The following is a 13900-nucleotide window of genomic DNA, read 5'->3' on the forward strand; positions in this document are numbered from 1 at the left end:
TCGGCACATCATGTATGACATGCCCGCGTTTGCTACTCGATGGAAGGGCGCGGTGTGGAGATGGCGGGCTTGTTTTTTGACATCCACACACACACACACACATAGATCCCAAGGTAAGCCCTCATACGAGGGGAGCCAGGAGAGTTCGCGAAGACACGCCTGGCAGGCAGACCGCGGAAGAAATTCCGTGCTTATCACGCGGCTTACTCACATACATGTCTGAGAGACCCTCACGGAAGGCGCTCGTCTTTATGTAACCACGTAGAATACTCGATCAATTTAACGAGCTCTGCTCAAGACATGCAGGTAATGACGGCATCATTTATCTCTTTTGGTAAGAGTTCTTGTTCTGTTCCTAACTTTAGACGGACCGTCCACGAAAGGCATTTCTTGCCTAGGACAGTAACGCTACTAATTTGTCCACCCACGTCCAAGTATCCCTACTCCCATCAAACTGCAAACCCTCGCGCAGCAAACCCATCATATACCTCAACATCCTACTTCCTAAACGTAGCGCTCCTCTCACCTCTCGGAGGCGGCGCCTTTCTCGCGCCCTTGAGCGGCTCGTCACCCGTCTTCGCGTACGGGTCAAACGTCGGCTTGACGTGCGTCTTGCCGCGGTTGCCCGTCCTGTTCGCATGGAGCACCGATGTGGCCTTGCTGTAGTCAAACGTCTCCTCCTCCTCACTGTCGCTAGAGTCCGCACCTTCAGCCTCCTGCTGCTCGGCCTTCTTCGCCTCCTTCGCGGCCTTCTTCGCGGCGCGCTTCTGTTCCTTCTTCGCCTTCTTCTCCGCCTCCTTTTGGGCCTTCTCGGCCTTCTTTGCCGCCTTCTTCTCTGTCTTGGACTTGCGGTTGTTGATAGCTGTCAGGTACCCTTGCAGTTTTCTTTGCTTCTCTGCGGCCGTCTGCTTCGCCTCCTCGAGTTCTACCGGTTCGGCCTTGTTCTTGGTGACTTCCTTCTCGAGGCGTTGTACTTCGGCTGCGGCCTTGTCGTAATCTTCTGTATACCGCGCCACCTTGTCTGCCCTCTTTGCAGCCACCTTTGCCTCACGCTCGCCAGACTCCGTCTTGCCGTTCTTCTTTGACTTCCTCTCGGATTCTGGCCGCTCCAGGACAATGTCAATGGAGCTCTCGCCGGACTCTGACTCGTTGTCGCTAGCATCAGAAGCGTCTGCTGCAGGGGCTTTCCGCTTCGTGCCAGCCTTGAGGGTGAATTCCTCCTCCACTTCAGGCTCCGCGGGTTGAGCGACCACAGCAGCCTTGGCTTCCGCCTCGACGCCTCCCTCCATGGCCACGTCTTCCTCGGGTGCAGCCACGATTGTTTTCGCATCCTGTACAAACTTCTGCCACGGGAGCATGACGTACTCTCCAAGACCATTGGCTACAGAGGCCGGCTGTTCCCAGGCCGAGCTCAGAGCCATGCGGCCGAACAGCTGAGACTCTGACAAGAGAGCAGGTTCCAGCGCCCCGTCGACCGCATCCTCGTTCGCAACCACCGCCAAAGGCTTAGCAGCGGCCCTTGGGAGCTCTGACTTGAAAAAGTCGAACAGACGCGGTTCGTCGATGCCCCGTTCCCGTGCCTCCTGGTAGCGCCTCCAAATCTCGGTGACGTTTTTCCGTGCGATGAAGGCGTGATTCGGTATCAGAGCATGTAGAGCCTTGGCATCGGGTGGCATGTGTTTTGCGATATCGCCAACGATACCGTTGGGCATAACGAAAGCGGTACTTTCGTCCTCTTTCCGTGCCACCTCGTCTCTCCACTCCCAAATGGCTCTGTACACAGCAAACTGCTGGCCCGAGAAGGGCATAGGGTGCTTCAGAAGGGTGTTATACCAGCCCTTGCTGCCCTTGCCAGATTTGGGGTCAAACACCTCACCACCATAGCGGCTCAGTGCGAGAGTTTTGGACTTCTGAAGCGTCATCTCGATGTAATCCGTGCTAGGGTTACCTCTATCTGACTTCATCACAAGCTCGTTACGCATCTTGTCGTAAATATAAAGCAGGAAGTGGGTATCGGAACGCGCGTAGTACAGCATCTCTTCTGAAAGGGGGCTATGCAGTGTCAGTATCTCAGAGAGGCCACTTCAGGGGTTTACTTACCGCACTCTCCAGTCAGCCAATTGATACTTCTTGTCGGCGTCAAAGTTGGCAAACTTCTTCAAAAGAAATGCCAAGCTCTTTTGAGGGTAGTGCAGCGCTTCGCATGCACTTCCAGTATCGAAGAGACCGTTGACGTACAGTCCAAGATCGCGCTGCAGCCACACCATGTCCATAAACGGGCCGTGGAAGACCTGGTTTTGTTAGTTGTGTTGAGAAAGCGTGAGTTAGCTAAGTAGTACTGACCTTGATGATGCTGGGGTCAGCAAAAACTTCGTTGAGTACCTGTAGCTGCTGTCTCCAGGGCTTCAGAGTATCTACAATCCAGTCCTGATCTCTTGTGCTAATCTGCATCAATGACGTGAGTCCGACGTATGTTCTGAAGTCGTGGTGTTCCAGGTCGACGGCGATTTCCTTGGCCTTCTTGAAGTCCTTCAGCATTTTCAGAACACCTTCGTATGTATCGACGTAGATGGCTTCCGTGCCTTCGACGGGCTGCCATGGAATCGGCTCGGCTTGTTCGTAGATATGGTCGGGGTATTTCGCCTCGAGGATTTCGGTTTCGTACGGATGCTTGTATCTAGACCTGCTGTCAGTATTCTCGAGTAACAGTGGCTTCTTTAGGCTCCTGCGCGAGTTGCTTGCGGCCTTGTATGCGGCCTGGTCGGACCTTGGCACTCTAGGAAATATCAACGGTAAGAAAGTTTGGTAGTCGTACTGGACAAATCCCTCTTCTGTTTCGCTAGTGATTAGGCTCTTCTCCAAAGGGACCGTAGCGTGAGGCTTCTTGGTAATGAGGGGCTTCCATTGAGCGTTATTGTCGACCGGCTGATCGAAGTGAAGTTGGGGCTTGGTGATGTTTGCACTGCGGACGACACCAGCCGTCTTGGGCTTCTTTGCTTGGGGGGCCTATGTAGCGTCAGTATATTCGTCTTCCGTGTGAATCATAGGCTGCACTTACGGCATCAGCAGCCGGCGCATCCTTCCTCTTCAAAGCTCCGGTGTACTCGTCAATAGAGGTGTCGGCCTTCTCCAAGACTGAGTCAACGACGTCCACGATGCTTCGCCAGCGCATGTCGACATCGTCGGCATCTTCGAGATCGGGCGCGTTGAGTCCACAGACTTCTGCAGCTGACTTGAGGAGGGCGGTCGAGAGCTCGAGAATCCGGGTGGTTTTGGCGTCGAGGTCGTCGCCGACGTTGGGGTTGACGGCGCGCTGAAAGGGGAGGTCCTCGGCGGAGACACGGTTGACCGACTTGACGGTAGCCACGAGCGCAGTCTGGACCTTGTCCTGGAGGGACTTGAAGTCCGGGGGAGACGTCATCGTATTGGCGCAGCGGGATTGAGGCTTGGTGGAGGCTGTCGCGGTTTCACTGCGAAGTTTGACGATCGAACAAAAAAAAAGAGCCCACCATGAAAGGCCCCCGGCCGATAAGATTGTAGTTGTTATCTAATCGATAAACAACACATGGATAAGCGGCTTGGATGCTTGGCGCCCTTGGAAGGTACCTTACCTCATGGAAGAGATACTCGTATTGAGATGGCGAGGTCGGTCTCATCCGACACGGACAGGGAGATTCAGGAAACCAGTATGGATGTTCGAACTTTGTGGGATTGAGAAGAAGTTGCAATTTGTCTCCGGAGAGAATGAAGCAGGCGAGTGTGAGGTGGACCGTGAAGGTGAGGGAGAACGCAAGAGCCTTCCACTTACAGCGGAAGCCGCTGACCTTAGGCACTCAGCCCCCCTGTGACGACTTTGCCTCCATTTCTAGCCGCAACCTGCAACTTCACCTCACAGTCCTCCGTGAGCTCCGTCAACAAAATACTATCCACCATGTCTGCGTCTTTAGCTCCCGAGTGCAATGAAGTCAAGGAGTGAGTTATCTTGAGAAGAGATCAATGAATTGGATGCTGACTCTGTTACAACAGGCGCTACGATACATGCTTCTTGAAATGGTACAGTGAAAGTGAGTTGGTTCCCTACATATGACATAGATGACGAAGAAGCCACCTAACGACAGGATGAAGAGTACCTAAGAGGCACCGGCACAGACAACAATGAATGCGCCGATCTTTTCAAGAACTACCAAAAGTGTTTGACGGTAGGTAAAGTCTCGGCGACGATAACAGTTCTCACAGCCAAGCTTGGGTGAGCGATGAGCAAGAGCACAAAGACTGACTGGCAGGTAGGTCGCTCTCAAGGAACGCGGCATAGACAAGCTGCTGGACGAGGCACGGGAAGACCAAAAAGACAACGATGCGACATACATGGGACGTAAATGTGAGTACTACTGCTGCTGCATGCCTACTTGCTGCAATGTGTCCATGAAGGGGAGAATCTGACCACTCGTGCAGGAGGCATTTCAATTCCGGACATTATATCTCGCAAGCTAGTTTTCTTTGGCGTTTTCAAGGTTGCATTTGTTGGGCACAATGTGGCAGTGTTTAGAGACGGCACTCTCCCAATATGATCTGTTCTTCCTGGCTTTTCCATGACGCGTCCGCGCGCCAGCTATTTCCATGGTGACTTGAATGTGGACACTACCTTAACGCCTAAGCTTGAATCTCTCCGAGAGAAGCTTCTGGGATGCAGACAACACGTGATACCTGAGGTACCTCACACAGAGGAGGAGTATCCGTGACGCGATCAAGACGGAAGAGGAAAAGAAAGGAATTCTGGATGGTTGTGCAAGTAAACGGTGTAACGTGGGTTCAATGCTGGACATGTGCCAATATTGAGATCACCGCCAAGTCTCCATCGACTTGATGCACGATCAAGGAGGTACCCAAATACACGTCGAACACGACAAGCCTCTTGTTTAAACATTGAGTTGAAGACATACAGAGCTAGGAAGCATGAGAGAGCTTGAACCAAATGTGAATAGGATTATTCGAGAATTATGTATCGAGTACGGAATAGGTACCTTGGAGTATCAGCCACGTGATCTTGTTAGATTTGCTGCCGTCGCGGCCAGATCGCGCCAGGCCACTTAAAAAAGAGCGAAAAACTAAAGCATGGGCCGGAGGTGGGCCAGTCCCAAAAAGCCAAGCTCAAGTTGGGTGGGGGCTCGTTCCAGGTTCCAGACCGCCCACATCCCCGTCAGACCCTCTGACTGCGTCCCGCGGGTCAGCAATGGAACTCCTGCAGACCACTGGACCTCGCCCAAAACTGGAAGAATATCCAGATCTCCCGTCTCCTTTAGTGGACGCGAGACCCCCGCTAGCGAGACATTTCGCTAGCGGCAGAGCAACCTGGGAGGCTGGAAGGCGTATGGACGGCACACTGCAGAGAAGCCAACAGGGACTAACTACCCAAGACGTCAGGACATCAGGTTCCATTCTCTACTACGGAGTACTGAGTACCTTCAAGGTTATGTACGAAGTACTCCGTAGACTCTAGGTACCTCCAGCCAAAGTTGCCCAAACCTCTTGTATCCCCCCCCCCCCCGTCCCGTCCATCCAAGAATTACATTGCAAATTCCCAGATTTGCCGCATCCCTCCGCGCGCGCGAAGCTTGTCCCTGGTTCTCACCAGTCCCGACTTGTCTTGTGCGGCGTGCCCTTCCAAGGTCCGCGTCCAGCATCCGCACTCCGTCCAAACTGCAGAGACTTGACAGTATCCACGCCCACATCCCTCCACGAATCCACGTCCCTTCTTCTCCTCCCCTCCAGAACATCTTTGCGCAAAGCAACACGACACCAACTGCAGTGCTACATCAACAGACTCGAATCATCGCACCAACTCACTCCTCGCCAGGCCCTCGTCCTCCTCCAAAGCTCCCCAAGACACGTCGAATCAAGCTTGCGACCGACCCCACGATCCTTTCCAAGCTTCCACCCCCCTCTACCCCCCGCGCTTGTCCCGCAAGCACCGCCGCCGAGTCCGCAGTCCGACGCTCAACCTAGGTCCCTTCCGCCACGACGCACCGGCACCTCTCCTTGGCGACAAGCCTCGGCATGCACTGTTTATTGGAATAGCGATTCTATGCACCCCCTCTCGGTTCTCAGCCTTGGGATCTTCGTAGCTGGCTACATTACCGCTCGATGGGATCTGGTCACACGTCTCTATGAGCTTGCCATATTCGCCTGGGACTACGGAGTTATTGTATGATGATCCTCCTTCGGGCTCAGCTGCCTTGCGCCGCCTGGCTTCTAACCCTATCATACATATCTAGACACGCGCCGCCAAAGGTTTCGCGCTCTTAACCTTCGTCTACCTCATCATCTTCATCCCCGTGGAACGATTGGCCACCAAGGAGGCGAACCTGGTACGACAAAACCATTCGATCCCCCCCGCTGAGACATGTCTGGTTGCGCAACTGGGAGAGGCATCTGGCTAATGACGGACTCGACACAGCACCCCCGATCCACCGGAGCTGGCGTCTCGGCCAGGGAACAGTTGCGACGGAGAGGCTCCTTTTGAGCGCCGTCTCCCGCGCTGCCCTCGGCTGACATGCCAGAAAATGACGGTTTAATGAGGATATTCTGGCCGACGGACATCCAGCGCTCCGACCTGCCCGGTGTCGTCGTGGGATGGAGGAACTCGAGCCTGGATGTCTTCGTCGTGGCCATTCTTGACGATGTCGATGTCAGCAACCCCCTAGCCCAGCAGCTCTTTCACCAATTGACCAACCCGCAGGCCGGCCATGTCGAATTCGCCCTCAAGATCGGCACTCTCTTTCGAAACTCCCCTCACCCCGTCAATAGCATCTACGAACGATGCGGCCACAATGCGATGCACGTTCTCGGCCTGACGAACCCCAGCGAAGCCGTCGTACTCGATCCCTCCCTCTTCATAGCGACCACACCAGCAGGCGCAAAGTCCCCTCGAATCGCGTGCGCAAAGGCCCTCAGCATACAAATCATACTCTACGACCGACCGCGCCCTAGCAGAATGCAGTACATCTCGCTGAACCCTATCTCGCTCGCGCTTGGAAATAAGGAGGCCCCTGGCCTACCACCGACAGAACATATGGCTGAAGAGGAGAGGCAGGAGCTGAAGGTGAAGGAGGAAAGGAGAAAATTGGTGGAAAAGCTGAAACAACACACCATCATCAAGCGGTCTCCGTCGCCAAAGGAGAGAGCTCTGCCAAAAATTGTGAACCAAATCAACTGGTCGTGGGAGCTGGAGCAGCTGTTGCAGAAGAATATCTCCCGGGTCGGCACCAGACCCAAGCGATCCCTCAGCGTCTCGGAGCGAGTGGTGGAGCATGCGACGTCGATGCGGAATTTCGTCTGGGATCTCTTGATATTCTACCTACTTCCGCTGATACAGTGGGGGTTTGTGTACATGCTCATGGGTCACAGGGCGGTCGCCGAGTTACTGCTTCAAATTTTGGAATTCCGACTCAAGGACGATTACCTAGCTTTGAAGGACATATCGGCAACGGCGCAACAAGTAGAGATCCGGCTGCAGCAATTTTGCTACTGGCCCATGCAGTACACCACTTTGCGACAGCGTAAGAATGACTGGGAGAGCGTCACAACCAGTCATCCTGACTACATACGGTTTTACAATAGCCTATGGCTCGTCGCCAACGATGTCATCATTGGTATCGCGTTGGGCTCCTACATCATTGACAACGCGGAATGGGCCGCCAATGCAATCAGCGAGCTTTTGAGGGTGTATACGGTCGAGGCGCTTCAACGGAGTATATCATGGTTAATGGGATGGCCTGCAGGCTTGAAGCTGAATAGCGAGCTGGCCCTCTTTCTAGGAGACCTATTTCTCTGGGTCATTGACTACTGGTCAAGTGAGTTTGCCATTGCCCAGAATTTCAAGGAGTGGAAGATGACTGACTCGAGCAGACTGCATCGTGACGCTTCAGCCGGTATTGCCTCACATTATCTGGTTCATCGGCTTTTCCAGCTTCGCCGGCGCCAGCATGCCCATTGCCATGTTCTCCGACCTGCTCTCCAGCTTGACCGTCCACATTTACTCATTTTACCTGGCATCCGCCCGGATCTACCACTGGCAGCTCACAATACTCATCTCGCTCTTTCACCTCTTCCGTGGCAAGAAGCACAACGTCCTCCGCAACCGTATCGACTCGTGCGACTACGACCTTGACCAGCTGCTCGTGGGCACCATCCTCTTCACTCTGCTCTTCTTCCTCCTTCCGACAGTGGTGGTGTTCTACCTGAACTTTGCCGTCGCACGAATGGTCATCATTTCGCTAAAGGCTGTTTTTGATACACTTCTCTCTTGTCTAAACCATTTTCCCCTTTTTGCGCTGATGTTGAGGGTCAAGGACCCGAGACGACTACCAGGTGAATATCAACTGCAGACCAATGATAAGACCCTTGCTAACCTAAGGCAGGCGGCATCCGTTTTGAACTTCGAGATACCCTTGACTATAGACTTAATAATACTTCCAACGAGCCACCGACCTCCGTCATCTACCTCAAGGTATGTCGTTCTCACACCCCACTCCCTTGCGGTCACGATTCTCTGTACAACTTCGGTTCTAACCGCCCACCAGTCCATCCCCCTCACCTTCCGCGCCATGTTCCACCAGTACTTCCAGATGGGCAACCGCATCCGCAAGCACTACCTCTCGCCCACGGTCGTCCTCTGCCTAGTGACGGGCAAGTTCGTTCCGCCGCTCAACCGCAAGAATCTGTACAGCCTACAGTACAGCATGCTCCCCGCGCGCCGCGCGAGTTTCCGCCAGATGTGGGATGCCATCACGACGGTGCAGCCTAGTAGGAAGCCCGTGCCATTTGTGATGAATGGCAAGAGGTATCCCACGGGGATTGGGGGCGGGGGGAGGACGAGGTATCATCACTAGAAATGAAGTTTTACGTTTATTTTTCTGCAAAATGTCGTGTAGTGGAATTATCGCATTCGTCTCTCGTGATGTGTGTACCGTCGATTGCCGTTCCTATAGCTCTGACCTCAGCCCTCGCATCATCTAATCTTCATCAATCCCCCAGTAACCCACGAATCCTCCCCAAACCCAAACATGTAACTCAACCGCAAATTATCATCGCGGTCCTCTTCTTCATCGTCATCCCCGCCATACCCCAGACACTCCATCCCGGTCCCCCAATCTGGCGCTACCACAAGCTCCCGAAGACCATACTTCTCACTTACTTTGAAAGGGTGGCCATTCCACAGGCCAAAGAGAAGATCGTCGCAGATTGCGACGCGGGCTTGGTCTGGGCTGAGGGTTGATGGGGATGGGACGTAGCGTGTCAAGATTTGGGATGTGGTGAAGAGGGCAGTGTGGGTTAAGGGTTGAGACTGATTTTAGTCTCGGTTTTGATCATGGCTAGGCCTCAAGGTAAGTGAGGATGGCTATCTGCAAGCCGAGGGTTAAGAAGGGGGTAGGAGCAGGACGAGAAGGTTCTTTGGTTTGGCGGTTAGTTAGGTTTGTGTAGATTAAGGGGAGTGTGAGGTGCCATTTTTGGGGGGGAAGGTTTGCTCCTTTTTACGGTCTTGTCAACGGGTTCGGGGACTTGACGGGCCAGATCGATGGGTGTAGGGAACTTGCAGAGGCTGCTGAAGTTGAGGAAACTTGGAGCCGTCATCTTGGTGTTTATCCTCGAGATAAACTATGAACTCGGTTTAAGCCCTTATCTTACCATTTGACAAGGCGGGGGTCAGGAGTAGATGGTGTTGTGACGATCAAAAGATGACGATTAGGTACAGAGATGTAGGGCGCTCGGGGAACACAGGCAGGTGTTGCTGTCATGGTGTATCGTTTGACTGCAACGGGGTTGGGCCGTGATAGCGACGAGAGCCCAAGGCAAGAGTCCCAGCTGGGGGTTCGTCTTCTTTCACTAGACAGCATAGTCTCATACTGTATAGTATTTACTCATGGGAACATTGAAGAAGCTTCTTGGGTGTGGTTGTGATTCTTGGCTGAGATAGTACTCGTGATGTCCATTAGTGTCTGGCTGGCATGCCTGGGACTCGGGGCTGGCGTGGCATTTGTGTATTCACGAGGCTGATAATTACATTTAGCAGTGCAAGACTGCTCTCGTGGCGCCACTATCGTGTAGATGTACTAAGAACTCGTGACCTTATTGTCATCAATATCGTGTCGATTTAACTGACGCCTCTAGCTCGCCTAGGTTAAATCATAGTAAGATCGCAGTCGTGAGCTTTTCAAAGGCATCTGAGCCCCCCTTTACCCTACGGTTTAGTGACCAATAAAATGAGGGAGGACTGGAGGGGCAGATCGGGCTGATCCTTGTCCGAAGAGTGAATATGGAACTCCTACAGAATTTGACGTACCCAATCTCCTATCAGAGATACGGTATGCAGTAGAGCGTACCTACCGTCTCTCTCAGCACTTGAACCGTATTCGGCATTATACATGCCTCCATGGTTGAAAGATGATAATTGGGCGATACATAGTATTAATTGATGAAGCTTGGTAAGTCATGGCCATCCAGGGATAGTACATAATAAGGGGTGAGTCGATGCGTAGAGGAACAGACATGACTATCAGGTGTGTACACCCGTAACAGAGGCCTCACGCTGTCCTGAAAGGAAGCATCAAGCGCACGTGTTTTGCCTGTGTCCTTCTGGTTGAAATGAAGTCATTTTCCCCGATTGTGTTTATGTAGTAGCGAAATGATACTGATTTCTGAAGAGATTAGAGGCGTTATGTCTTAGAGTAAGCAGTTCAAGCCACAGAAAATCTTGAGAGGAAAGACCTGTCGGGTAGACGAATGATTGTCAAGGTCAAGCTATTACTCAGTCTGATTTCAATGTGTTATCGTCTGGTATTTTAGGTAGCTCAGCTTTCAGAGCCATCTCTGGAGAGCCTATTGCAGAGTTCCCATGTCATCCAACCGGCGCAGGCAGAGATGGCTAGATAAATGCTTCTAGGGGGCCGGACCTATTCTCAAGCATGACCAAAGTACCTTGCCAAATGGTAATTAACCCGTCCGGGTATGGGAAGAAATGGTGGTGATCATGAACCGCCTCACCCTTCAGGCAAGAGGCTGGAAGAGTTTGGATGAAAAGGAACCACCAAGTGCCCCCGTACCTTCTTCCCTATGGTCCCATGAGACGGGAAAGAAGGCCCTCAAGGTGCCCCTCCTACCTTCCACACCTGGCCCCCTTTCCATCTGAACTCCCGGGAAGGGTATATACCCCCCTCTGGATCCCGATTCTGTCACCAGCACAGCAGGCGCCCTCTAGGTCGGGGGTCAGGTCAAACTGTGGCGTGGATGGTGGAATGGTTAATGGCCCAACAATCAATTGTTCACACCAACCAGCCTACTCGATGACAGGCTCAGCGCATACGAGAGTACCCGAGTTCGAATCCCGGCATGAGCACCAAGAGATGTAGCCTCTATTCGCCACCGGGGGGGTGAACTCTTTTTGGTTTGTAGTGATAATTTGTGTAACTGCTGGTTATAAGTCTTTGCGATTAAGATAGAGGTCTTGTATAGAAAGTATACGATTGATTTCTCAGGTAAGACCATGGCAACATTACTCGGAGTGTTTTGATCAAGATTGTTCTGCATACGTATATGCATGTGAAAAACGGTAGCAAGAATACAACATTGCCCATGGATAGAAATCCTGCTCCCTTCGGCCTCTGCTCAGAAATGATCTGCGTTGGAGTCAACTTACACAGTAGGCAGACTACGACATCGAATGATTAGCCTGCCTGACCTAATCTGACATGCAGCCAAGATGGCGCCTATTTACACTTGCTCACTCAAAGCTCATAACACTCTCATGATATCGAGAAACACTTCGGAAACAAGATTCTCGTAAGGAATCTACCGGAATATCGAGGAGGAGCTACGCTACAGCCATCATGGCAGATTGGCACGACCCATCATGCCGCCGCCTAGACGTCTTTACCAGCAGCGGCATCTCCAACTGCCTCAGCTGCGGCTCCGTCCAACTCGACGTCGAACCAACACCACCAGAAACACAAGACAGAAACACAACAGACGCCGCCGTCTATAAGCCTCTAGAATCCCAAACAGACATCCGCCTCCTCACCCTAGAATCAGGCGACTTCACCGACCCCATCAGATGTACCCTCGGCCAAAGCAGCACCTCCACCATGATAGACTACGACGCAATCTCATACACCTGGGCAAGCGAGAACGGCACCATGGCCTGGACGCAGCGCATCACCCTCGACAGCCGCGCCTTCCTCGTCACAGCCAACTGCGAGATGGCGTTGCGGCGCGCAGAGGATCGTCTGGATCGACGCAGTCTGTATGAACCAGCAGGACGTCGAGGAGAGGGGTCACCAGGTGCGCCTGATGTCGCAGATCTACTCCCGCGCGCAGCGCGTCCTGGTCTATATCGGGCAACCCGTCCCCGAAGAGGAGGGGCTCTTCCGCTTCTTGGATGATCCGGACTTGGTCCGCGACTGGGAAGGGAGCCGGGCGTTGCCCCGGCTGGCGCTTCAGCAGGCGTTGGAGACGCTGCTTACACGGCGGTACTTCTCGCGGGCCTGGATCCTTCAAAAGGTGGCGCTGGCCAGGCGGGTGACGTTGATCTGCGGGAGGTACGAGGTGCCTTGGTCTCAGCTCCAGATCCCCTCGCTGGCGGATCGGGGCTTGCTCATCAACACGAAGGAGAAGCCGCGGCTGTTGAACGTACTGCAGCTGCCGTCGGTCCTCCAGTTTCGAGCGCCGGCGTATAGAAACTCGAGTGACCTGCTCCGACTCCTGGACCTGGCGCGTAATAGCCACGCGTCGGATCCCAGAGACAAGCTGTTTGTCGTGTATGGGCTTACATCTTGCACGCAGAGCGATGGCATCATGGCGGACTATACGATGTCTGCCAGAGAGGCGTATATGCGGATGGCCAAGTGGATTGCGCAAAAGTTTGGGATTCCGGCGTTACTGCTCAGCTGGTTCCACGTCGGCAAGGATAGCGATAAAGCCGATAAAATGGATGAAACGGTCGAGGAGAAGCCCGTTAATTTCAAAATCCCTTCATGGACGTCAAATTGGATGCATAAACCCTGCCCGAAAGTGTTGCCATTGCTTACAGAGATGTACGACGAGTCGGCAGCGGGATTCAACCCAGTCGGCCTCCCGGTCAGTCGTAAGTTGGTTGACGACTCGTTGGGGTTCCCAGCATTAAGCTGGGAAAGCTCCGTGTTGAATGAGTACGACGCGCAGGCAAGGACAAGTCTACCAGGAGCAATCATTGCAGCTAAGTCATGGCCGTATACGGAATCCAATGTGTCGGACCGGGGGAAAGATAGGTACTGCGAACAGACAGCATTCGTTTTCTGGCAACAAGATCCAACGAACTTCCAGGAGCATCTAACTACTGGCAGCTCCAGTATCCCGACGTTGAACAGCTGTATGCCAAAACTCCGAGCATCAAGGTCACAGCTCACGATGCGGTACAGTCAAAAGAGTACCAAGAGCTTCACATATATCTAGTCCGCCAAGCAGACGAATACGGTGAGTTTTCATTCGAGGAGCCGAGTCCCCTGTCGGTTTGCGTTGACAACTAATCGTGCACGTGGATTCACGATGGTCCCGAGAGACGGGAGACTGTGGGCCGGTTCAGCAAGTACGCAATCTGTGCGAGAGATCTAGGTCGTGAGGATATCTGCGTCGCCTTATTGTACATGGACGGGCTCGTTCATGAAAGGCATTTGGAAGAGCGGCCGTTTCGAAAATGTGAGCATCGTTGGCGAAGACCTCGGTGCTTTCCCTGCCTTAGATGACGGGCCCAGGTGCGCAGCGTATTATTGGGGGCTTCACAATCTCTGAGTCGAGGGATTCGTCAGAGGTACCGAGCAGATAGAAGCGTTCGATGCCGTAGAAGTGAGGTTCAAAGTACACCATCGTCATT

The 13900-nt window shown here is 53.2% G+C and overlaps 5 protein-coding genes across 5 annotated transcripts; 3 read left to right on the forward strand and 2 right to left on the reverse strand.

The window, feature by feature from the left end:
* Positions 1 to 497: 497 nt before the first annotated feature.
* On the reverse strand, positions 498 to 3421 carry BDP55DRAFT_633505 (uncharacterized protein; the record flags this gene model as incomplete). The annotated part of the gene is made up of 4 exons (XM_060572561.1): positions 498 to 2052; positions 2101 to 2291; positions 2344 to 3006; positions 3059 to 3421. The coding sequence occupies 4 exons, from the start codon at positions 3419 to 3421 to the stop codon at positions 498 to 500; spliced, it is 2772 nt and encodes a 923-aa protein (XP_060427898.1).
* A 510-nt stretch (positions 3422 to 3931) lies between these two features.
* On the forward strand, positions 3932 to 4568 carry BDP55DRAFT_633506 (uncharacterized protein; the record flags this gene model as incomplete). Its single annotated transcript, XM_060572562.1, has 5 exons — positions 3932 to 3972; positions 4027 to 4064; positions 4126 to 4199; positions 4288 to 4378; positions 4429 to 4568. 5 exons carry the CDS (start codon positions 3932 to 3934, stop codon positions 4566 to 4568), a joined length of 384 nt encoding a protein of 127 aa, XP_060427899.1.
* Positions 4569 to 6082: 1514 nt separating this feature from the next.
* Positions 6083 to 8888, forward strand: BDP55DRAFT_695012 (N-acetylglucosaminyl transferase component; the record flags this gene model as incomplete). Its single annotated transcript, XM_060577418.1, has 7 exons — positions 6083 to 6202; positions 6273 to 6402; positions 6522 to 6685; positions 6737 to 7850; positions 7906 to 8367; positions 8418 to 8506; positions 8580 to 8888. 7 exons carry the CDS (start codon positions 6083 to 6085, stop codon positions 8886 to 8888), a joined length of 2388 nt encoding a protein of 795 aa, XP_060427900.1.
* Positions 8889 to 8925: 37 nt separating this feature from the next.
* Positions 8926 to 9794, reverse strand: BDP55DRAFT_716808 (uncharacterized protein; the record flags this gene model as incomplete). The annotated part of the gene is made up of 3 exons (XM_060578351.1): positions 8926 to 9343; positions 9535 to 9598; positions 9685 to 9794. 3 exons carry the CDS (start codon positions 9792 to 9794, stop codon positions 9008 to 9010), a joined length of 510 nt encoding a protein of 169 aa, XP_060427901.1. The 3' UTR covers positions 8926 to 9007.
* A 2088-nt stretch (positions 9795 to 11882) lies between these two features.
* BDP55DRAFT_633509 (heterokaryon incompatibility protein-domain-containing protein) lies at positions 11883 to 13482 on the forward strand (the record flags this gene model as incomplete). Its single annotated transcript, XM_060572563.1, has 2 exons — positions 11883 to 12233; positions 12271 to 13482. The coding sequence occupies 2 exons, from the start codon at positions 11883 to 11885 to the stop codon at positions 13480 to 13482; spliced, it is 1563 nt and encodes a 520-aa protein (XP_060427902.1).
* Positions 13483 to 13900: the final 418 nt, after the last annotated feature.

Source organism: Colletotrichum godetiae (genome assembly GCF_030913485.1).
Source record: "Colletotrichum godetiae strain CBS 193.32 chromosome Unknown BDP55scaffold_28, whole genome shotgun sequence".
Classification (NCBI taxonomy): domain Eukaryota; kingdom Fungi; phylum Ascomycota; class Sordariomycetes; order Glomerellales; family Glomerellaceae; genus Colletotrichum; species Colletotrichum godetiae.